This window comes from Pogona vitticeps, chromosome 12 (genome assembly GCF_051106095.1).
Source record: "Pogona vitticeps strain Pit_001003342236 chromosome 12, PviZW2.1, whole genome shotgun sequence".
Lineage (NCBI taxonomy): Eukaryota > Metazoa > Chordata > Lepidosauria > Squamata > Agamidae > Pogona > Pogona vitticeps.
The window spans coordinates 6,591,317-6,617,128 of NC_135794.1; the positions used below are offsets into that span (position 1 = coordinate 6,591,317).

At 44.8% G+C, this 25,812-nt stretch overlaps 1 protein-coding gene across 15 annotated transcripts in view; it reads right to left on the minus strand.

Annotated features, from left to right (window-relative positions):
• Positions 1 to 15,304: 15,304 nt before the first annotated feature.
• CELF6 (CUGBP Elav-like family member 6) overlaps positions 15,305 to 25,812 on the minus strand; it is a 179,917-nt gene continuing 169,409 nt past the window's right edge. For 14 of the 15 annotated variants that reach the window (XM_072982145.2, XM_072982143.2, XM_078380959.1 and 11 more), the window contains 3 exons: positions 22,848 to 22,991; positions 20,186 to 20,341; positions 15,305 to 15,711 (listed from right to left, as the gene is read on the minus strand). In XM_072982145.2, coding sequence (XP_072838246.1) covers positions 20,214 to 20,341; positions 22,848 to 22,991 — 272 coding nt within the window. In that variant the 3' untranslated portion in view covers positions 15,305 to 15,711; positions 20,186 to 20,213. Of the gene's footprint in view, positions 15,712 to 18,788; positions 18,899 to 20,185; positions 20,342 to 22,847; positions 22,992 to 25,812 lie in introns of all 15 variants that reach the window. The other variant, XR_012081638.2, reaches the window with a different exon arrangement.

The window sequence follows — 25,812 nt, forward strand, 5'->3', positions numbered from 1 at the left end:
TTCTCTATACGTTTTGGATGTCAGCTTCTACAACCAAGTTATCTAGAGATGATGGGAGCAGAGGCTAACAGAAGGCAGCCATAGTTTGTCTAGGAGTTGTAGGCCTTCTTTCCCTTATGTGTATGTTGGGCTGGCAGTATATGTTCAAGTATGGCTAGATTCATGGAGGATCAAAAGTTGGGATCACTATGTTATCAGTGGAATGGGTAGGAGAGGAACCCGGGTGCCAGCAAATTGGCACAGTGGATCCGGTGAGAGACATCAGTGCAGGGGTGAGGCTAAGCTGATCAGATATCAGAGTACCTAGTCAACCATGGCTGTAGAAGTGAGAGTCAACATTTCACAGAAGTGTGAAAAATAAAGGATCTCTGTCTCCTCCCTCATCTAGACCAGTGGTTCCCAACCCGGGGTCCTCGGATGGACTACACCTCTCAGAAACCCTCACCACTAGCTGTGCTGGCCAGGATTCCTGGGAGTTGCTGTTCAAGAGCATCTAGCACCCAAGGTTGGGAGCCACTGATCTAGCCAAAGATCTGGCCTACCTTCAGAAGGGGTGAGGCTGGAGCTTAGAAAAAACTGCATTTTTGGATTACAACGGTCAAGATTCCCACCACTAGAATGGCCAAGGCTTTGCTGGCTGAGGGGTGCTGGGCATAATTTCTAACCCCAAATTAAGCCTTTCAAGCTTTGAGTGAGGACAGCTTAACGTGGCAGACACTGGCAGCTCATGGACCAAGGTGGGAGCCCATCTCATCCCAGAATGATGGAGGACGTGGCCCTCATTCCACTGTCCACAAATTGCCTGTAGCATCAGATGCAAGAGGCCATCTTTTAGAGGACAGAGATTCCAGTTCTTACCCTTCCAGCAGGTGGCTCCTTCTGTTTGGGAGAAGATGTAATTCCATTTCCAGTACTCAACCAGCTGTCCAGTTAAGTTTCCGAAACTGAAGGGGGCGCCCTCTTTCACCACTGACAGCAAAAACTCTCTTAGTCGGTATCAGAATGATAGCCCAAGCCCTAATCTTACTATGGGGTCTGGTGGCAGATCAAGTGGATCAGTGGCATCAAAACGTGGACACTTAGCAGTAGAGCCTATGAGTCAGTGGTTCCCGAACTGTGCACCACAGTGATCCGGGATGCTGCCAAACCCAACTTGGGGTGATGTGGACTCCTTGGGCTGGGCTTCTCCCCCTCGCCCAAAGTACAGTATGGGGGGAGCCACAGCCAGTGGCCAGTAAGGCAAGGGAGGTGTGAGGCGAAAAGGTTTGGGAGCGTTGTCCTCTGAAGATTCCGGCCACAGAGACTGGAGAAACGTTAGGAAGAACAACCTTCAGAACACGGCCAAAGAGCCCGAAAAACCCACAACAACCGGTTTGGGAACCATTGCTATGAGCTGTTGTCTCAACACAGAATTCGATGCTCAGGGGCTGACGTCCCGCCGCCCATTTTGGAGACGGTGGAGGCAGCCAGGTGGTTCTTTGGAGTTCGCAGGACCTGTTTGCCCAGCAACTGAAAAAGGCAACATCCACCCCAGAGGACTGTCAACAGGAAGGCAACTTTTAATAAAGAGACTCAGGCGTGGGCCAGCTGGGCAAATTCCCACTGGACTGTGCTTTATTTCAGTCTAAGCAGAATATCATTAACTACAGAGCTACAGAGCTACAGAGATAACAATGTCCATTCGTCTTTCTTTATTATACTACAAGAAATCAAAAGAAGGATCAGTCAAAATAATCATAACCCTCTGGAATGCCAAAACTGCCTCCTATTCCCCGGAGGAAGCAGTGTTTCCTTTTTTTTTTTTTTTTTTTTGGAATGACCGAAACAGAAAGCTCCTTGGCGGGAAGGCAAGTGGCAGGGTGAGAAGACCTCCCTCCAAGTAGCCATCCGGTAGGGGAACGCAGTGGAAAAAAAGGGAAATGAATGCCTGGAGGCCAGCAGGTATGTGGTTGTCCTCTTTAGAACCTAACATGAGCAAGATACTCTACTGGCCAGGATGGGTTAAATGGAACAAAAGAATCCGTGGGGGGCTTAGATTTGGAATTGGTTGTCAACCAGCCAGCAGATTCATCCATCAGAGATCAGCAAAACAGACTCCCTCCACATGTTCGAGCCTCAATCTGGGGTATCAGAGGACCTTCTCAATCCTTGGTTAGGCGTTCCACTCCATCGCTTTCCAGCGTGTCCAATTCCCTTCTGTTTCAGGTTTGTGGAACTGGGTTACTGACCTGGGGCTGAAGTTCTCAAGTTTTCGCATGTGGTTCAGAAGGAAGACAGCAAACTGATTCCCTGCTTTGAAACACTGCTGCGGAGGGCTCGCCATCCATGCAACCTTTCCACAGGTGTGGTTGTGGGGTCCTTCACGTCCATATGAACATGAAAATGTTGGAATTGTTTCTAACAGGATTCTTTTGTGTGCCGTTGTGGGCAGCCTCACCTTTTTGATGGCCCGTTTCTGGATGGTCCTTTACCTTTTTGCTATTGCTGCGTGCACGTTGGTGTGCCTTCTAAACACCTACCATGGATTTCGCTCTCGAGAAAGAACTGTGACCAAGTTTGACCTATTGATCAGGATGGAGACCCTTGTAAGAGCCATGGAGTCTCAAGCTGGAACACTTTCCTGGGGTGGGGTGGGGTGGGGCTGGTGTCAATCTCACCTTTTGGCTTGTGTCGTCAAAGCAGAAGCTGAAGGAAACAGCAGGATGATTAAAATGATGAATGGATTGCCTATGATGGTCTCCGTGTTGACGCAGCTGATGGTTCTGTTGAGAAGAATAGGATGTAAAGGCATCCATCAACGGCAGTTCCTCCCGTTCTGACACCCGTCGCAGTTTGCTTGGAAGATTTCCTCTCCAACCGGCTGCAGAGCTGAGATGTCCTTCTAAATATCCCAACAACCATTACAAAATAAAAGCAGGGATGGCTAGGCTACCCCCCCCCCCCCCCGGGCAGAAGAACCTCAGCAATAGTGTTGCTTTTGGGGACCTGTAGAATTTGCTTTAATTTAAAAAAAAATTAGGCACAGTCAATTTCTGCATCAGGAGTTAGCAACTGGATCTGACCCAGTACCTCACTGGGGAAAGGAGGTTGCTGGAGAGTTGCAGTTTCTTGGCCCAGAAGCTTGAACCCTAAGCCCCAGAAATTAGGGCAACAGCTGGATGGGAGTCGGTGGTGATGGCAAGGCACTCTTTGCTCCTGTAGTACTCTTTCTGACAACAGGCATAGACCGAAACAGTCTCAGTAGACTCATAGTTCCAGTCTTCGAGCCCAATGCTGCCTTTGCAAGCAACTTAGCAGAGGTTGAATGCCAGCAAGCCCTGGATCAAATTAAATACTATTTTCCCCACCCCAATATACACATCAGTCCCGTCCCTCCCCTCCCTCCAATAATGTACAAAACCAATCTTCTATGGGCACACAGTTTCTTTCATTCAAATAATCTTAAAAACTCAATCAGCATTGCATCCACGAACTAGGCAGTCAGTACCAAGGACATCCAAGACTCGGGTCCAAGATGAAAAGAATGAGTTGGAGAACAGATGAACCCTCCACCCGCCGCCCACCCCCAAGGTTTCTTCTTTGGAGCCCCTTCAACATGAGAATTTCTGCTTCTGGGAAGCTGTGGATAGCAAAAGGTCTAGCAAAGATCGGAGCAGGGCGGGTGAGAAGGGGGGGGGGGGCAGCAGGTCCACTAGGACATCAGAGGTAGCTTTGCAAATAAGAACGCCCCTACAGTCTCTAATCTGTGCGTCCCTTCTAAGGTAGCAAATAGAGTATGGTAGCAAAAAGGTAGCCCTTAGAGATGGCAGTCACTTCAGGAAGCCGATTGTGCTCTACGGGAGGCAGGGATTGCTATGACAGCGGTGGTCAATGCAACAGTGGGGGCTGGGGGAGGGCAGGAAGATGCTGTACAGCAGAGGGAGAAGAAACCTGTCTCTCTCCCTTTATTTCCGGTTGCAATGCCCACAGTTCCTTACCGGCCAGGCTGGTCGGTGCTGATGAGCATTGTAATCCGAAACAGCTAGAGGGTGTCAGTCTGCCTCCCTCTATTATGATGTCATAAAGTCATGCAATGCAGGCAGGAGCACTTCTACAACTCAACCCATCTTCCATTCCTGCATCCCTGCAGGGTTTCCATCATCTCCAGACCCTCTACTAGAAAGGAATGTTCCCCGTGCATGTCTTTTTTTTTTTTTTAAATCTTTTTGGTTAAGGCTAAGTCCTAGTTCCTTCATCTGAACAGACCTAGAGATGCCAACTGATCTGAAAGTAGGTTGGATCGCTCCCCTTTGCCCTTGGCGATCCGTCAAGATTTACTGTTCTTTTTCTCTGTGTTAAGGACCACTCCTCTTTGAGGAGGGAGAGGAGGACCTTCTGGAGGCTGACTGCACTCTCTGACTTGTGGCTCGTGGTGTTTTTACAGCCGGAGGGAAAAGTCCAGAGGGTGACCCCTTCACATTTCACCTACAATAGAGGATTGGACTGGCAGTTGAAATTGGTCATCAGTGAAATTGGTCATGGGAGAGCATCTTCTACCACACCCGAGGGCATTGGGCTGACTCCTGGGGTGCCAGACAGTATTGGCTGGTACCCCAATCCTTTCCTCCAGCACTCAGCATCCCAGATGGTTACCCCATTTTTCTCTAATGGTAGGACCAGCCCTGTTCTCTCCCTCTTCCCACCCAGCCAAGCCCCCATGAAAAGGCAGATCATACTTGGCAGAGGTTTCAGCTGATCACTTCTACTTCCCTTTTGCCTCTGGCCACCAACCACCCCTTTCTCTCCTTCCCACCCTTCTAAAACCTGTCCTCCTTAGCCACAGGTCTCTTAACTCCTGATCTAAGGTACAAGAAATCACTAAGGATTCTTCAATCCACATGAGTCCAGGCCAAATCTGCTGTCCACCATTGCCACTGCTATTTTACTGCACAAACTCAGTGGAACCACTTGTATGTGTAAAAGCCATGATTTAAGGCAGTGGTCCCCAACCTTGGGTCGCCAGATGCTCTTGACTACAACTCCCAGAAGCTTTCACCACCATCTCTGTTGGCCAGGATGTCTGGAGTTGAGGTCCCAGAACATCTGGAGGCCCAAGGTTGGGGGCCACTGATTTAAGGTCCATCAGATTTCCTTTTTCAAGAGCTAATTCGGTGTACCCCCAAACTTTCTGCACTGCTTGATTTTGAGTTTTTAAACAACATCTCCAGCTCAGCATGTGGCAACATTTCTAGATTGTAACTCCTTTGGATGCAGAGATGCTCCATACTAAGAGAAAGATCAGGTGTCAGGGTTGATGGCTATAGGAAAGGGAGCTGCGCAGGATAAAACCTCTGACTAGAGTCTGAGCGAAATGAGTTCTCTTCCATATCGCAGAGACACCGTAACAGATTATCATCTTCTCTGAAAGGGGGAAGACTTAGCAAGAAACGGATCTTCCTTGGTTATTAAAAATGCTCTGAAAAGTTGTTCTGAGCTCAGACATTCTGGGAAGGAATGAAAGCTGCAGATCGGCAAACTTTCTCTGAAACCACCATGACAGGTATCATCTCCTTGAAATAACTGTTAGCGCCCTGGTAGGGCCTCTTGCTGATGCTTAGCCTAGGTTTCCCTTTCTTTTCTCCCTCATTCCTGCCAAGACAGCAGAGAACAGCTCCCGTTTTACCCTCTCCATGATTGCCTCGCTCAACCATTTAACTGTGCATCCTAAACAAGAGACTTGCAAAGATGCATTTGAAAAAATGGGAATTTTCATCCCCCCCTTTAGGACTCGAAAAGCTTCCTGCCACCATCGGTGGGCAGGATTTGCAAGGTATTTCATTTAAATATGTGCAGATGTAATGTGGCACGCATCCTATACATTTTTTTAAAAAAACTGGAGCATAACTTTTTAAGAAACGCAAATAACTAGCGGACTATATACCAGAGCAATTCAAAGATCTGTGCTGAAAATAGTGCATCAACCTCTTGTCTCTTAGTCTCCTGCTTTCTTTATCATTTGGACTTCAGCTCCCAGAATACCTGGCCATTGGCTTCTGGGAGTGGAAATCCAAAATTACTTGGGGACAAAAGTAATTCCCTGTTTCAGTTCTTAGAAATGGCTTCCCTTTCCAAACTAGATAACAAAACACATGCATCCCGGCAGGACGACACTACTGCAATTTATTAGATTAGATTAGGCATCCTTCAGTCTCGAGAGACTATGGTAACATGCTCTGTATGAAGGACTTGGAACAGTGTCTAGTGTGGCTGAGGATGCAAATTCGAGAGTGACCATCCCTTCCACACTGAAGACAAATACAATCTATATCTGTCCAGCTATCTGATTTTGCTGCTTTTGTGACTGCTTCTTTGCCTCGGCCTGCTGGACAAGGGTCTCTTCAAATTGGGAGAGGCCATGATGCACCGCCTGCCTCCAGGCTGAATGCTTAGATGTCAAAGTTTCCCATCTGCTGAGGTCCATTCCTAAGGCCTTCAGATCCCACTTGCAGATCTCCTTGTATCACAGCTGTGGTCTCCCTCTGGGGTGATTTCCTTGCACTAATTCTCCATACAGGAGATCTTTTCTAATCCGACCATCAGCTATTGTCACAACATGCCCAAGCCAATGTAGACATCGCTGTTTCAGTAATGTACACATGCTAAACATTCCAGCTCAATCTAGGACTACTTATTTGGAACTTTGCAATTTACTAATTATCCTGTATATAGTATGAAAACCAGCCTTTTGAAAATGCCTTTTCCAATTACTGGCAATGACAATTTGAGAAACAGAGCATACCAAGGGTGGTTTGACAGAGGCTCCATGCAAATCAGGACTTCTGGACACTCTGAATACACTCTTGGACTGGATGAGTTCAATAGAACCTGAACAGGTTCAATAGAAGGCAGATTGCCCTCTAAACAGAGTCCAGCTGATGAGCAGTCATTCAAAATGAAAGATGAGCACCTGCAAAAGGCTTAGATGAGGCATCCCATTCGGCACAGCCGCCCCTACTTTGAACTTAAAATACTGTTTGGAAACAATACGTTTTGATGAACTGCTAGATAGCTCTGTGGTTTAAGCATCTAGAGGTTGGGAGTTCAGTTCCCCACTGGGCCTCCTTGACAACTCTTCAGTTCAATGAGGAGGAGTTGATGTTCTTGCCAAAAGTTTGGGCAAGTTGCCTTTGGATTATAGTTCCCATAAACACCTCCCAAATAGCACAGCCAAGTAGCCATGTTGGCTGGGGCATGTGTATAATTCTGGGAATTGTAGTCCAAAACCAGAACTTGCCCAAATTCTAATTCCTGCAGTCTTCGGTCTCTGTAAACTCACTCTTCCGTCTCCCAGCATCAATACATGGAACGGGCACGAAGGCTAAAGCTGATCTTTTCACAGTGCATCCTAAACCCTCTGTTCCAGATCTCAAAATTTCATGGTTAGATGCCAGAATTGCTGCATCAAATGTACATTGCTGGCAAGGTTGTGTCTCAAGAGGACACATCCATTGTTTTAGTGTGCTGCCCCACACTAATCTCAGCATACAGTGGTGCCTCGCTTTACGATTGCCCCACATTACGATGAATCTGCTTAACAACAATCTTTTTGCGATCGCTCAGTTAACTGCAGGACTGTATCTCTGGTTAGCCCTTACAAAGTTCTATGGCTGTACACATGAACATGAGCACAGAGCAATGGCTATTGAGTTGCGATGTCCCAAAGCAAAGGAATAAGGCCAGATCATTGTTCTAGGTAGTCTCCGAACATTCCACAGCCACCTAACTTAAAACAGCCACACCAACATCGAGAATTGGCCTTCCAGATGCTTTGCCCTGTCATCATCATCATCATCATCATCATCTTAGAACTGAAGAGATGGAAGAGACCCTATGGATAATTAAATTCAGCCTCTGTCAAGGAGGCCCGGTGGGGAATTGAACCCCCAACCTCTAGGGGTCCTATCAGCCCCATCCTGAATGGTCAATGATAGATGACTGCAGTACAAAACATCTGGATGGCCAAAAGGTTCCTGACCCATCAAGGCTTCCATAGCCCTTTCAAGGTTCTGAAAAAAAGAGACTTGTTTCATGTTTGCACCAGGACTATGCTAAGAACTGTAAAGTGCTTAAGGCCTGCAAACTTCTCATGGTTTATTGGTCAAACTATACATTACACATGACCTGTCGTTAGAGCTGAAATTGCATTCGTGTTCCAGAGATGTGATTCAGGCAGACTTTCACGTCTGAGAAAACCAGACTGACACATGAATGAACAGGATTATGCTCGGAAGAGCAGTCACAAAACAAAGCAAGCTAATTCCCAGCTACGGGAAACGAGACACGTTCTTGCAGTGGCAATCACACACAGTCAGCACTTAAGGAATGCCCTCTTCTCGTTTTATGTAACCTATTGTTTGGCCCCACTTTTCACGCTATGTCTGCATACAGAAAGCTACAGCACCACCAGCCTCCACCTCCTGGCAGAACGCCCAGCATCCTTCCCCCCAACTCCAGTGGCCTGGACTGCTTCCTGGCCCATCAAGGAGGGCTCATGACAATCGCATCCACGTTGAAGCCCCTCTACTGCCCGTGGCCCTTGTCGGTTTTTGTGCAAAGCGTTTGCTTCATGAAGAAAGCCGGTTCCTAAGGATGAAGAAGGAAAGCATCTCTGCAGGATAGCAAAGGGGGAAATCCAGAGGCCCTCTGACCCACACGGATCTGGTTCTTGGTCTAGAAAAGCTGACTTGTTAGTTTGAAGGCAACGGCACACGTTCCAAACAAAAAAAAATCCCTCATACCCAAACACAGGAGGTCAAGATGATCTGACAGGTTAGAACCTTTATGCAGATGGTTCTCAGAACCGAATCATTGAAAACATTCTCTTACGAGCCGCCTCCCATCCCTGGCATGCATCATGCAGTCCAGCCGTCCAGCGGTAGCTTCTGTGGACATGGCCAGTTCCATTTTCCACCTAAGCACATGGGAATGATGCTGTAAAACGGACTGAACCAACTACACCAAGCACACAGATCCCTTTGACTCCAGGCCTTTCCTTTCTTTACTAGCTGTGGTCCAAAGTTGGCCTAAGTTCCCCTCTTGCTTGTCTTTCACCCGGCTCCTCTGACTTCACCTAGGAATTGCCCTCCCAACCCCCCCCCCCCCCAATTTGATCTCTGTAGAATGCATGTCTAGGCATGTATGTGTGAGTGTTCCGTTTTGTTTCACCTTTTTCTTTTTCTTTTCTTTTTCTTAAAAAAGTCACTTTCACAAAGTCGCTAAAGTCGATTGTCTTTTTTTCTTCTTCCTTTTTTCCCCATTTTTTTTCTAGGTTTCGCTTTTTTCAGATGGAGGGTTCTTCTATGTTAAATGCTAACCACTCTACAAAAAAGGATTCTGTCGTAAACCACTAGGAAATGGAACCATGGAGCACAAAAATTAAAGAAGGAGAGAAGGGGGGGGAGGCAAAGAAAGAAAAGAGAAGAAGAAAAAGCCAGTGGCCCAGTGACTGCATTAGGGAATGTGGAATCATGAAGGACAGGATGACGCCACATCCTTCATGTAACCTGACCTTCATTCACTCTTATTTGGCACTTCCTCCATCCTGCTTTTTTTTTTCTCTCCCTTCCCCTCTCTCTGAACTCCTCCTCCTCGCCATGGGATTTTTGAAAGCTGTATAAAATTTGGCTGACATCACACCAGTGCAATGAGAGACACAGAGACACATGTTTCAGGATGGGATGCTGTCTTCTCCTTCTTTCCAAGCAACCTGCAACAAGCATCTGCCGGAAGAATGGCCAAAGGCAAAAGGAAGAAGATGTGTCTCCATTTAATAATGATGCAGAATTACCTCCCTCTTGTTCTGATTGAGGAACAGAACACATGTGAAGTAAAGGAAAGGGCAGGACCAGAAACTGGCATTCAGAACCACGGAGAGCTCCCTGTTGAGTAGGACAAGAGATGTCTAAGAGTTGTCTAGAAGGAGTGAAACAGCAGCCTTGGTCTAGAGATGACTGAAGCCTTATATAATTCTTGGACTTCAACTCCCAGAAATCCTGGCCAGCAGAGCTAGTGTTGAAGGCTTCTGGGAGTTTTAGTCCAGGAACATCTGGGGACTCCAAGGTTGGGAACCACTGCTCTGGGGAGCCTGAACTTTAGAAAAACTATTACTAAAATCAGAACTGCCAGTTCCTCACAGGCCATGCTGGCTGCTGGATTCTATGAGTTGTAATTGGAAAAAAGTAACTTTTCTTTGCTCTATATATGGCTGAAGTCCTGACCCCTCTTGAATGCTCTTGCTAGGAAGTTAAGGAGGTTACATTTAACATATGAGCATGTGCTAGGGCATGGCTGAGATACCCCTTGAACCCTTGGCAAGGTGGAAGATGACCACGAGCCCTCAAGAGCTACAGGTAGTTTAGGAGAAAGATCTTAAAATAGTTCCCCAAAGTTGATTTTCTTATTTTTATTTTTCTACTTGGGAGAGTCTAGGGGAGTCCTTTCTTTGTCATGGTGTCCCAGAGGTGAGTTCTGAAGTCTTCAAGGACAGAGATATCTGGGTTCATGAGAAAAAAAATGGTGGGGACATTTATTGTGTCCATTAGCTCCTCATTAGCTTGCTTCCTACTTTTTGGAGACGGCTACTTGCAGAGCAATGATGCTGAAGAGGCTGAAATTGACCAATTCTATGAAGACTTATAACACCTTCTAGAACTGACACCAAAGAAAGATATTCTTTTCTTTATAGGAGATTGGAATGCTAAAGTAGGGAGTCAAGAGATAAAAGGAACAACAGGAAAGTTTGGCCTTGGAGTTCAAAACAAAGCAGGGCAAAGGCTGATAGAGTTTTGTCAAGAGAACAAGCTGGTCGTCATAAACACTCTTTTCCAACAACACAAGAAGCGGCTCTACACATGGACATCAGCAGAGGGGCAATACCGAAATCAGATTGATTATGTTCTCTGCAGCCAAAGATGGAGAAGTTCTATACAGTCAGCAAGACCTAGAGCTGATTGTGGCTCTGATCATCAGCTTCTTAGAGCAAAACTCAAGTTTAAACTGAAGAAAGTAGGAAAAACCACGGGGCTAGTCAGGAATAAACTAAACAAAATCCCTTATGAATACACAGTGGAAGTGAAGAACAGATTTAAGACACTAGATTTGGTGGGCAGAATGCCAGAAGAACTGTGGTTGGTGGCTCGTAGCATTGTACAGGAGGCTGCATCAAAAATCATCCAAAAAATAAGAAAATGCAAGAAAGCAAAGTGGCTGTCCAACGTGGCCTTACAAATAGCAGAGAAGAGAAGGGAAACAAAATGCAAGGGAGACAGGGAAAGTTGAAGTTGCAGAAAATTGAATGCAGACTTCCAAAGAATTGCAAGGAGAGACAATAGGGCCTTCTTAAATTAACAGTGCAAAGAAATAGAGGAAAATAATAGAAAGGGAAAAACCAGAGATCTGTTCAAGAAAATTGGAGATATTAAAGGAACATTTTGTGCAAAGATGGACATGATAAAGGACAAAAATGGTAGGGACCTAACAGAAGCAGAAGCAATAAAGAAGATGTGGCAAGAATAAACAGAGGAAATATACCAGAAAGATCTGGATGTCCTGGACGACCCAGATAGTATCGTTGCTGACTTTGAGCCAGACATCCTGGAGAGTGAAGTCAAATGGGCCTTGGAAAGCATGCCTAACAACAAGGCATGTGGAGGTGATGGCATTCCAATGGAAATATTTAAAATCTTAAAAGATGACGCTGTTAAGGTGTTATACTCAATATGCCAGCAAGTTTGGAAAACTCAGCAGCGGCCAGAGGATTGGAAAAGATCAGTCTACATCCCAATCCCAAAAAAGGGCAGTGCCAAAGAATGCTCCAACTACCGTACAATTGCACTCATTTCACACGCTAGCAAGGTTATGCTCAAAATCCTACAAGTTAGGCTTCTGCAGTATGTGGACCGAGAACTCCCAGAAGTACAAGCTGGATTTCAAAGGGGCAGAGGAACTAGAGACCAAATTGCTAACATGCAATGGATTATGGAGAAAGCTAGAGAGTTCCAGAAAAACATCTTCTTCTGCTTCATTGACTACACAAAAGCCTTGGACTGTGTGGACCACAGCAACCTATGGCAAGTTCTTAAAGAAATGGGAGTGCCTGACCACCTTATCTATCTCCTGAGAAACCTATATGTGGGACAGGAAGCAACAGTTAGAACTGGATATGGAAAAACTGATTGGCTCAAAATTGGGAAAGGAGTACAAGGCTGTATATTGTCTCCCTGCTTATTTAACTTGTATGCAGAATGCATCATGCGAAAGGGTGGACTGAAGGAATCCCAAGCCGGAATTAAGATTGCTGGAAGAAATATCAACAACCTCCCATATGCATATAATACCACTCTGGTGGCAGAAAGTGAGGAGGAATTAAAGAACCTCTTAATGAGGGTGAAAGAGGAGAGTGCAAAAAAATGGACTGAAGCTCAACATAAAAATAACCCCCGAAGATCATGGCCACTGGTCCCATCACCTCCTGGCAAATAGAAGGAGAAGATATGGAGGCAGTGACAGATTTTACTTTCTTGGGCTCCATGATCACTGCAGATGGTGACAGCAGCCATGAAATTAAAAGACGCCTGCTTCTTGGGAGGAAAGCGATGACAAACCTAGACAGCATCTTAAAAAGCAGAGACATCACCTTGCTGACAAAGGTCCGCATAATCAAAGCTATGGTTTTTCAAGTAGCAATGTATGGAAGTGAAAGCTGGACCCTAAAGAAGGCTGACCGCCGAAGAATTGATGCCTTTGAATTGTGGTGCTGGAGGAGGCTCTTGAGAGTCCCCTGGACTGCAAGGAGAACAAACCCATCCATTTTGAAGGAAATCCAACCCTGAGTGCTCCCTGGAAGGACAGATCCTGAAGCTGAGGCTCCAGTACTTTGGCCATCTCGTGAGAAGAGAAGACTCCCTGGAAAAGACCCTGATGTTGGGAAAGTGTGAAGGCAAGAGGAGAAGGGGATGACAGAGGATGAGATGGGTGGATAGTGTCATCGAAGCTATCAACATGAATTTGACCAACTCTGGGAGGCAGTGGAACACAGGAGGGCCTTGGGCCTGGCGTGCTCTGGTCCGTGGGGTCATGAAGAGTCAGATAGGACTTAACAACTAAACAACAACTTGCAGAGCTACTGAGAGTGACATTCGGACGCTCTTCAGCTATCCTTTAGCTAAAATCCTGTTGGGTGGGGTCTGCCTGCACAATGGGAAAGATGTCAGCAGCAGACTGCCACTTCCTGTTGCGATCTCAGGGTGCATGCAGTTTCATAGCATTGCATTGGCCATGCACCCTCCAAAAACTGCAAAATTAAGAAGCCTTTTGTCAAGCAACCTGTCAGTGATAGATCTTCGGTGATCAAGAATGCCTTCTCTTTGAGCCGTTTCTTATGAAACCAGAAAATCCTCCTCCACCCTGTTATTTCTTTTGTAAGCTATTTGTTTGATTCCAGATAATCAGATTCTAAGGTCCACTTATTCTAGCGGTATTTGTATGTCCCTCTTTAATATCTGTATACCTATTGTTTTCAGATTTAATATTGTTTTTCAAGGATGTAAGCCACCTTGGGTCCTTTTTAAGAAGAAAGGTGGGGTAAAAATAAGTTACAGTAAATAAAAAAATAAAATAAATTTCGGACTCCATGACAAAGACGTTACTCATTGAGATTTGCAAGAAGCATGTGTGTGTTTTTTTTTAAAAAAAGCTTTTGGTTGGGCTTGAGAATATAGCTCTCAAGGTTCCCCCGAAACCATCAGCGAACTGGAGAAAACATTGCCTGTGTTGGCCACAGGATTCTGAGAGGTGCAGTAACTTTTCTGAGCTGTCTCTAGAACTATGGTTGGTCACAGTCTATGTTCATAAAGGTTATACCAGTGGACCCTTGACTTACAGACGGCTTGACTTACAGACTTTTTGAGTTACAGACTTCTCTGGCCGCAAAATTTAGGTTTGACTTGCAGACTGAGATTTGACTTACAGACCAGAAAAAAACCCAAAATGGAACAAAAACGGCCTGTTACGGGATTAATCGGTTTTCAATGCACTGTAGGTCAATGGAGACTTGACTTACAGACTTTTTGACTTGAGAACCGCCTTCCAATACGGATTAAGTTCTCAAGTCAAGACCCCACTGTACGTACTAAGAGATGTTGGCAAGTCTTTGTTGGGTTCAAGTTCCGAGTCTGAGTCTCTATTAAAAACAAACTTTATTCCCCAGGAAAAAGGGAGGGTGGATGGGTTGGCAGTTGCAAGTTGAGTCATTAAAAAACAAACAAACCCAACACACATTATGTGTAAGTCAAGTCGCTGGTGTGACTTAAGTCCAACTTGACTGAGCTACGCAGACCCATGGTCTGGAGGCTTCCCCCACCCATGGATGATGACTCTGTGTCTCTTCTCACACGGTTGGATGCTAATTTTCAATGCATGCAAGCAGCAGATCGGGTGTTGCAATTATATCCCCCCCACACAGCCACACTGTTTCCCCGAAAGCCAGCCTTCTGCGCGGGGAGAGAGGAGGAGTCAGCGGCTGCCAAGACCCCCCCCCCATCTTCCCAACCAGCTTCTCTTTCCGCTTAAAACCCTCCAGCGTTCAGTGCGGTCACGAGGCCACCGGCCGTTGCGACACCGCGCGCAAAGCGACATCCGCTCATTGGCGTAACTTGCGCTCGCTTCTCTTTTTTGCAGCTTTGACATGAAGCTCTTTTTTTTCCGTTTGCTTTTTTTAAAATTTTCTTTTTTGAGTTTCTTTTTTTTCTTTTCTTTTTGTTTTTTAAATTAATTCCTTATATATATATATTTATATATATATATATTAAAAAAGCAATAGTCCTTTGGTCCCTAAACTCTAAGGAATGATATGACTTTGAAAGAAGTTAATCCAATCTCCCCAGTTGGGGGGGCTGGGTGGGTAGAGAAATCCCACCTCCCCAATCCATGGGATATAGATATATAGACCTATTTATATATATATCTTCTGTTCAGTTCAACATCCGTTTTAGCAACTGATTTTTTTTCTCTTTCGTTTCCCAAACAGACGCGGTGCGGGGGAAAAAAATCTCTCTCTTTTTTTTTTCTTCCCCCCTTTTAAAAACAAAAGCGTTACTCGGGTGTAACGTACAGGCCTGGTCCAAACCCAGCAGCTTTGGTTTAGATCTGTGTGGCCTCCCTCTTCTGGAACCTCAAGCGCTTTAGAGAGGGAGGCTGGTCCCACCAGCAGGCTCGGCGCCTGCCACCATTCCTCTTGCAAAAATCCCACGCTTCTCGAGGCGAGGGATAATAGGTTTTTCTCTCCTTTTATTAACAAAAGAGTCTTCTTCAGCGGCCTCTTCGCCTTGCGGAGCTTTGCATCAGCCAACATCAGTGCCTTTCCCTTCTTGTCCATTATTGTCATAACCGCCTTCTTTGTTTTCCCTTGCCTTGAAAGAGATTTTTTTTTTAAAAAAAGAAAAACCCGCAACCCATTTGAAACTTAAAAAAAAAAAGGAAGGAAGGAAAGGAAAAAATAAGGTACAACCAAACTGGCTCTCTTTTTCGCGAGCATCTCTCCTCCTCCTCTTCTTCCACCACCTCCTCCTTCTGCTTCTTCTCCTCCGTGATATGTTGCAAAGAAAGAGAGTTACAAGTCTGGATACGGCCCATGGAACAAGGGGAACGCTCTTTGTATGCCGCATGGCATCCAGTCTGCAAGACAAAGGGAGGGGGGGGGAATTAAGAAGGGCTGGAGTGGGACCAGGAGGCACGGTGAGCGGGAAGAGCTAAAGAACACAGACAGACAAAGACCTAGGATCGGGGCTGTGTCTACCCTCTGCTTTAAAAACAACAACCGAAAATCGACACCAGGGGAAATGGAATACTGCACAGTGTCTAGATCCGTGGTTTTCAGCCCTTTGCCCTCCATGTTTTGGCCCTCAACTCCCCAGAATCCTAGCCAGTGGGGTCAAAGGTCCAGAATTCTAGGAGCAAGTCCAAAACATCTGGAGGACCAAAGGTTGAACCTCACTGGTCTACAGTAGGGGTTCCCAAACTTGGGTAACTCAGATGTTCTTGGACTACAACTCCCAGAAGCCTTCACCACTAGCTGTGCTGACCTCGATTTCTAGGAGTTGTAGTCCAAGAACATCTGGAAGACCAAAGGTCGGCCCCACTGGTCTAGAGCAGGGCCCCCCAATCTCGAGTCTCCAGTTGTTCTTGGACTACAACTCCCAGAGGTCTTCACCACTAGCTGTGCTGGCCAGGATTTCTAGGAGTTGTAGTCCAAGAACCTCTGGAGGACCCAAGACTGGGAAACCCTGGGGTGGAGGATGCATATCAAAGACATTTGCATGAACTTTTTTTTATTTTCCATATCTGATTCTTCCTTCCACCAGTCATAAGGAAGGACTAATGCAATAAAGCATTAATCCTCTGATAGAGCACTGGGAATCCAATTGAATCCTGCCACTGGGATCAACACTGGAGTGTGTGTCAAAATTTGCACGCACACACACACAAGCACGCGCACAAACACATCTGAACCGATCTTTGCATGGCCAGGCCTACACACATGCTTTCCATCAAATAAGGGAAAAAGAAGTTGGATTCTCCTGTACTTTGGTGGAGCGAGAGATAGCTCAGTTCTTGGCAGAACTTGGAGAAGTTACCTTCTGGGGTGACAACTTCCACAATCTGCCTGTCAGTCAGAGGCCATGCTGCCTGGGAGGAGTCTGAGAAATCTAGTCCATAATTGCCTAATTGTTCCACCATCGGTGGTACCTCACACAAGCTAACCCCGAGCTACGGGCCCTCATCAGGGGGCAGGGAGGAACCTCACCTAACCATGCTTAGAACAGAAACACTGAAATCAGTGGCCAGTTAATTATGACCCAAATTGTCCCATTGATTTCAGTGAATAAGAAAACGCATGTCAAGATTCGGTCCAGGGCTGGAGGTTCAAGGACTAGAAAGAAAAGTCCTTTGAAATGGAAATGCCACGGATTCAATGTAAGATCAAGTAAAGCACTATGTTTTAGGCCTAGAAACAAAACTGCAGACTTTTTAATTAAAAATTATAAAAGCAAGGTTTGTGGGGGTTTTTTCCCCCCTTTCAAAAAAATCCAATTCTGCTTCTTCTGGTGCTGTTTCTTTTTTCTTTTTTTTCCCCAAAAGGGAAGCCACTTTATCCTCCATCTGGTGAAAACAAGGACTGTTCTTAGCTATCCTTGTTCTGGAACACACAACCATATCAACGGATCGCTTGACTTCACAGCCCCATAGAAAACACAGAGTATGGCTTGGTTTCTACCTTCACATTTTTTTTTAAAAAAAATACAATAAATACGTTACATAGGCCAGGTTAGAACCAAGCTCAGACGAGTTGTGTTTTTGTGATTTACTTGGCCTGTTCGTCTTCTCTCGTTCTCTTTCATATATTTTTGTGAGTGTATGTGTTTGCGGACACACGTAGGTGTAAGAATGCCTAGGGCAGGCATTCCTACACCCCCTAATCAGGTGTGCTCACATACATCAGGGGAGGGGGACCACAATATATATAACCTTTCATATTTCTACTCATTCTCACCCCCATCCTCAAGGTTTAACTTTTTAATTTGCTTAGAATCTTTAAATCAGAAACATAGGATAACCCAAATCAAATCAGATCATAGAGGCTTTCCAAATTGCTACTGTCTAAATCAATGGTTCCCAACCTTGGGTCCCCAGATGTTCTTGGACTACAACTCCCAGAAGCCTTCAACATGAGCTGTGCAAGAACTTCTGGGGACGCAAGGTTGAGGACCACTGGTTCTGAATCATGGATGGGGAATCAGTGTGTGTGGTGCTGGGCCAGATTCCCTCCCCACCCACCCTGTTCAAGGAGGATGATATCAGGGTCTCAGCTAGGTTGTGATGCTGGAGCATGTGATCACATGCTCCAGCATCACAGATTTCCAGCCTGCTCCACTGGCAGGAGCATTCTCAGGTTTTGGACATGGGATCCCCCTGTTTTTCCTCTGTTTCTTATTGGAAGTATGAACAGGGTGGGGTGGGAAATCCTCCAACAGCCTGGTGACGCCTGCAACCCTTCGTGGGCTGGATTGAGACGGCTCCATTCTATGGGCTGAAGTTTCCTCTCCCTGGAAACTCATGCTTTGATGCTAAGCCACAATCCATTGCGGGCGGAGGGGGGAAATGTTGCTTGTCTATATGCTCAAGAAGCGAACAAAGGTGATCGTACTGAGCTGGCTAACCTATGACTCTCCATATGTTATTCAACCACAACTCCCATCATCAATCACCTCTGGCTATGCTGGTTAGAGCAGAAGGGAGGTGCCTGATTCTGAGTGTGTACCGCCTGCTCCTTCTTACCCAAGTCTGATTTCTTAAGGGAGACCCAGCCGTTTTTAGTTAGCCATGAAGACCGAACAGTGGATAGAGAGGGCACGCACACACGCGCACACACACACAATGGCCACACATCACGACAGAGAGGAAAAGAAGAAGAAGAAAATAGAAAGTGGAGTTTATGGGCTTAAAAAAATCCACAACTAGTAAAAGACTGACCAATCAGCACTCCAAAAACTATCCACCACGGGCACCAATGTGGTACTGCACAATCGCCAAAAGAGAAGAGGAAAGGGGTCGGGAGGTGATGGGGAAAGAACCGATAAGAAATAAAGTGTAGATATAGAAAGATTAACGTCAAGTTCATGCAACAAGAGTACAACCGGCCACACATGGCGTCATCGGAGAGGACGATGACAACATGAGTTGAAGTCACTTACAGTTTTCAGACATTTGGGGAGGGAGAGCTTTTGATTTGGGCCTCCCATAACAGCTAGAGGGTTGCTAGGCAACTGTGGGGGTTCATCCTTGGAGCTATGATTGGCCTGGTCTGTTTAGAGACACAGTAGTGGATGGGTTGGAGGAAACAAAAACAAAAATATAAAGAAAAGAAATGAATTGGTTGGATGGCGTTCCCAGAGCGGTCGTTCATCAGGGCCTGCCCAAGACATTTTGTCACCTGAGAAAGGCAGAAAATGGCAAACACCCCCCGCCCCCAATAGAAAGCATAGTGCCCAAGACTCATCAAGTTATTCAAGCACCTGGAAAAAAAAATGTAACCACCCCATCACTGCCTATAAGAAATATAACTATGCATTAACAAAAAAAAGGTTTCTGAGTGTCGTCTTATACACGGAAGTAAGCTGAGGAGAGAGAGAAAAGTGGAGGGGAAAGCAGGGATCAAAGTGATCCTACAGGGCTTTGATCCTTTTCCCCCCTCCACTTGCTAAGCCCCACTTAGACTTCTTAATTTTGGGTTAGAAAAGTGGGGGCGTCTTATAAACTGAAAAAAATACGGTACTTCAGATGTACTCAGGAGGCACTCAAGGCGTTTAAATAGTGCTGGGTCAAAAGGGCAACTTCTGAAGATGTGGCATGCAAAGCCTATGAACCACATGGGTGAGAAATTGCCAACAAGGCTGAAGACCACTCTTGCCCCCCATGAGTTTTAATGTTGATGGACCCTCTGTGTCAGCTTTTTTAATCTATTCTTCTACTGTACTCTGATTCCTACCTAGCTCGGATTAAAAATTGAGCCCACAGAAAATTCCCTTCCTACATTCCTTTCTCTTACCTCCATCCACCATGCTTCCTTCCAATCTACCCCATAACTCATCAGCGCTTCAAGCCTTCTGCATTTCTCCCCAACAGACTGGACTCCTTCGGCTGAATGCAGTGGTAGATTGGTCAGCCTGCCAGGCGAGGCAGGAAAGGATTCCCTTCACACGCCCGGGAAATGTTGCATGGCACTACATCTCCCAAAATCCCCCAGTCAGGGGATTCTGGAGGTTGTTAGGGTCTAAAATAACCTTTCTTCCCCTGGGTTCTGCACTCCGCCAGGAATGAAATATCAACTGCTTCCTTGCGGCCCAGCAGGGAGCATAGACAAAATCAATGATCCAGACAATTTTTCGGCACCATCCATAACGGAGATGCGCGCAGAGTCTGAGGAAGTAGCTTTCATCCACAAAAGCTTAGCATTTATTTATTTTTTAAGTGGTGCAATGAAAGGTATCTCCTAATCTTGCATTTGTGTCATCAACAAACGATATCCCTCTCGTCTCCTGCTTGTGTTTGCAACCAAGGCAGACTATCTGGGCCACGCGTCTCTTCTTACCTGTTTTCAGGGCCAGAGTAAACGGGGGTCAGTAGGGTCTGTTGGCATCTTTCGGCCGCTTTAGTTGGACTTTTAGCCTCTTCATGCCGATCTGGAAGCCGTTCATTGCTTGAATGGCTGCCTGAGCGCTAGTTGGATTGTCAAAACTGACGAAACCTAAGACAGAGGCAACGGAAAGCGGATGGAAGAGGGTTAAGGAAAGGAGTCACCTCCATTGGCTTGGTTGGTGTTCCATTATGCTACAACTTAAGGTCATCCCGTTTTCAGATGAATTGCAATGAAAAGCATACTGCAGGTCATCTGACATGTGGAAATCTGGCATTCATTCGTTCGTTCGTTCGTTCACTCATTCATTCATTTCCCCTTGCCTTCTCCTTAAAAGGACCCAAGGTAGCTTATATCATTAAACAAACAGTATTTAAAAGCTCAAAACAGTAAGTATATGAATATTTTTCTTGAACCTGTTATCCTTTATGTTGTAAGCCGCCTAGAGTGGTCGAAATGACTAGATAGGTGGGGTATAAATACAATAAATAAATAAAAATAAATAAAAAAATTTTAAAAAGAGAATTAAACAAGAATTGTATTTAAAAGGGTAAATAAAATCAACATAAAAATCCTATTTAAAAGCAAAAAAAAAAAACCATTTAAAAGCAACAGAGCACAAAAATCCATTTAAAAATAAAACACCCTCTCAGATAGCCAGTTACTGAGGGAAAGCCCACCTGAAGAGAAAGGTCTTTTGCCTGCTTGCAGATGGATAGCCAAGATGGGGCCAGGCTGGCCTCCAGTGGGAGGGAGTTCCACAGTCTGGGAGCAGCCACCGAGAAGGCTCTCTCTCCTGTGGCTCCACCAAGCACACCTGTGGGGTTGGTGGGGCTGAGAGAAAGCCCTGATGATCTTAAAGCCCATACAGCCTCATAGAGGGAGATGTGGTGTTTTAGAAAGCTTGGGTTGGAGTATGAATGTATGAAGCTCATGAGCCGTTTGCTGTAACTTGCAAAAAACGGCCTGGCTCCATTTATCATGTATGAAAATCTTGTCCTGTCTTTGTTCTTTCAATCCTTACAAAAGAATTTTTTTTGAATGTGGTATAGTAACTTCCCAGGGACAGAAATCAACTTAATGAGATATAAATGGTGGCTTTTAAAGCGGAGCGTTATGTTTGCTTTCCTCAAGCCCGGTGGAACCTCACCTGTCATGCACGATTTCTCAAAAATGATTGCTGTGCGGTTCTGAGATGCCTTCAGCATCCCGAGATACACCTCCTTGTGACCTGCTGGCTTCCAATCATTCAACATTGTCAAATATTCTTTGCACAGATCTTTGCCAATCTTAATCTTTGTCCCTCTTGCACTCTGCACATACTGCATCAGATCGGTTATGTTTGCAGTATCCATGATGGAACTTACGTGAACGGCAGATCTTGAAGCTTCAATACCTACCCAGGATGAATTTTGCATCTATCATCCCTCTCCCCTCACCCAGCTCTACAATTCCCAACATTACAGATGGGCACGAACTGGTGGTTCGGCAGTTCGCGCCGATTTGTTTATTGGATGAATTCGGTACTTTGCAGGCTCTACCCAACATAATGAAGAGTACTACAGCACCAGTTTTAGGGATCAACACGGTATAACAAAGATATGACTCCCTCTCACTTTTGTGATTTAACTCAACAGTCCTTTCAGCCAAAGCTGGAGATAAACCAATAGACTGGATAGTCTGGTCTTAATTCACATAGTCTTTATATCCATCCCTTTGTTTTCTACTGAGCATCCAGACACTCCTTGCTGATATGTATATTAATTAAGGCAAGGCTAATTCCCTTTGGAAACCTGGCTAAGATCTGGCTTTTTACATATCTTAAACATGCCACACAAACACACTCACTATGTCTCAGAATCACCTGAGGAAAAGGGTCATTAGCTTTCGCCTAAACTAAAATGTCTTTCCTTTAATAGAAAACATGCTCCTTTACATAAGGAGACTCAATTGCTGTCTTCCTCCATCATAAGCGAGTTTTGGGTTTTTTTTTTTCCAAAAAAAGCTTAAAACCAATTATTCCAGTAGAACAATAAGACTTGTACCCTTGATCAGCTAACTTGTCTTTGTGTTTATTGCCTGATTTTTAGGGAGTCAGGAGGAGATCATATATTTTTTTGTTCTTAAAGAAATAGTTTTTGATATGAGGATACTAAATGAATTTTGAATTGGCTGATCCATGAAGTTCTGGCCTGAATCAGAAAGAAACCGATTGCTTGAATGTAACATGACAAAGGTTTTGAGGGAATAAGGTGAAAATAGGGAACTTCGGCATTCTGTTGAAAAAATAATAGGACAATGTAAAGGCTTTCCTCCACTTAAAAAAACCAGCCTCTTACAATTAATGCTCTCATAGAAGTACTTAACGAATCCAAGTGGGTGGAGTCAATGTTTTTGTGACCAAAATATGGTCCATTTTGCTGATTTCTCCTCCCTCCCATTCGGAACCAGGTCCCAACTGCCTGAGGCTCCATAGCTATCAAATATTTTGAAAAAGCTACCACTTTTGGATCACATCCCACCTTCTATGAATTTCTGGATCAAAGGACAGGAAGATTCTAATTGGAACCTCCAGAGGGTGACGGCCAAGAGAATCATGAAACGAGTAGATACTTACCAAAGCATTTACTTTGGTTAGTGGCACGATCGACGAAAACTTTGGCAGAGATGACGTTGCCAAATGGCAAGAACATCTGCATGAGCTCAGCATCCCCAAACTCCTGGGGCAGGTGATAAATGAAGAGATTACAGCCTTCGGGACCTGAGGTGACAACACAAGAAGGAACTATTTAGCCTTTAAATTTGGCCGAAGTCAAGAATTACCAGCAATATTTTATCAGTCTCTGTTCCTAACATCATCATCATCATCCTCATTGAACTGCAGAGCAGGAAGAGACCCCATGGAGTCCAGCCCCTGTCAAGGAGGCCCAGTGGGGAATTGAACTCCCAGCTTCTGGCTCTGTAGCCAGATGGCTAAACCACTGAGCTATCCAGCACTTTCATGCAACTCTTGTGACAACAGCAACATGCCACATAGAATCACAGACTCATAAAAAGTGAAGTTGGAAGGGGCTTACAAGGCCATCAAGTCCAACCCCCTGCTCAGTGCAAGCATACAATCAAAGCATATCTGCCAGGTGATTATCTAAGTTTTCTTTGAATGCCTCCAGTGTTAATAGCCTAAACATCACATTGCAATGATTGGTAAGCGAAGCATTGCGATGTTTGCGGAACAGCTGATCGGCGGTTCCAAAATGGCCGCAACATTTTTTGCGCGATTTCCTCGCTTACCGAGGCAGCGAAAATGGCGGCGCTATAGAGGATCTTTGGATAACGGTGAGATTTCACCCCACAGGAATGCATTAAATGAAGTTTAATGTGTTTCTATGGGGTTTTTCCCCCCACATTGAGATGTTTCCGGATAGCGACGATTAATCTGGAACGGATTAACATCGCTATGTGGGGCACCACTGTATTTGAAAAGTGCTATCATATCATCCCTCAGTCTTCTTTTCTCGAGGCTAAACATGCCCAATTCTTTCAGCCTTTACTCATAAGACATGTTTAACATATTTAATGCTTAAATTAAGTTCTGGGTTTAAATAGCGTATGACTCAATAGTTCAATTTTTTACTTTGGTGACAGTAAGCAATCTGTCCATTGATCATGAACGAAACACAACGTAAGAAATACATTCACTCACCAAGTTAGAACTATATAATTTCTAATGGAAGCAAGAAATATAGCAGAAATAAACCGTATTTATCAGAAAACTGTTTGCCACCACTTCACATCTATTGATCCTGTCCAGATGGAGAGTGAAAAATACTCTTTTTTCTCTCTCAATGCTTTGAGCAAGCCATACCATTCTTTCCCCACTAGGAGGCCATGATATTCAATAGAGATGGGGACAAATAAAAAAATGGCGATTCTTTTTGATGCGCTATTCGTCAAGGTTAACGATCAACAAATATGAATATACGAACATTCTTCAACGAAGTGACGAATCAATCCGTTGATTTGTCTCCATTTCATACAGCTATAACACTGGCCCCTAACCACCTAGAGATACCAGATTTGCAGGGAACCCTCTTCAGATGCTTTCCTACAACTCCTGAAAATTTGGTGAACGTTGGATCATGGACCCCCAAGTTATATAGTCACAAAGAGGACATCCCCAGGAAAGCTCCCCTCAGGTACCTGGAGACTCCAGAATCACAATGGAGCTTCCTATGTCTTTCCCCCAAAAGCCTACCAACTTTGGTGAAGATTGGATATCAGACATCCGAGTTATTCATCCACAAATTGGGTCCCATCAGATAAGTTTACCACAAGGCACAGAAGCCCATTCTGCCTACCGGCCGCCAATCAGCTGATTAAAAATTGACAGGCGGCCGGTAGGCAGTAGGGTGTTTTTGTTTTTAATACAAAGGACGAATAAAAATGGATAAATATCCATCCCTTCGTATCCGTGGGGATCTCCAGAACCCACAAATACGGACTGACAAATATTTAACAAATCTGCTATACTTGCCGGAAAAAGCTATCCGTTTTTAAATTCGTCCCCATCTCTAATATCCAACCCTCTACCTGCTTTCTCTTCTGAGAGCCTGGAATATTTCTAATTGCTGCTGATACTATGTCTTAACAGGAAAGATCGAGGAAGTTCCTGTATTGCTTTCCAAAATATTGGTATTTTCCCAGCACACAAGTTGATGCAACCCCCTTTTATAATCACTTTCCAGGGTTTTTTCAAAAAGGCCCACAGGAAAATTCATACACATTTTCATATGCATAAACAATTGCATACATATTGAAATATATTTTCCCCCTACAGTATTGTCCAATTTATGCATTTTACAAGCAATTGCTTCTGATAAATGAATCTCCCGAATTAGGGCGCTGTCTTCCTGTATTTGGAGAAGCATGAAAAACAAAGGAGAATCACATGATCGTTCATGCATTAGTTTGGGAAACGGGAATTAAGTCAGTGCTGATTCAATTATATATTAAAATGCAAATCAAATGCATTTTGCTCCGTTCTCATTGGCAACAGAAGCCAAGCATGACATATTCAGTTTCTTTCTCACAATGCACTCGATCTGCTTCCTCGTTGTATTCCTTCTAACCAACCCATATATCTTTTTAGAAAAATCATTTGTTACAATAATTTTTTTTAAAGATTGTCATTAACTTGTTGGAACATGTAACTGAAACCAATCACAATAAATCTTGAACTACTATCGACCTAAGCACAGAAACAATATTACACCCCCCACCATTAAATATCGTCAAGACAGAACCAGTTCCTTGAAATCCTATGCCAAACCTTCAACAGGTGATTTATTTCCTAGGATGTTAAAATATGACATGGAGAGAAAGCCCTCACTGGAATAATGACTTCCACCATCCTAGCATAGATGAAGTCTCCGTTTTCTGTGAAGGCACTGATAACGTTCAGTCAGTGGTTGAAATCCTGTCGCTTTAGTATTGGAAGGATGAGACCGCACCGTTCATTACCTCATGTTTTGGACCACTTTTAGCATAATTAGCTCCAATCTATTTTCCCGTGACTACACGAC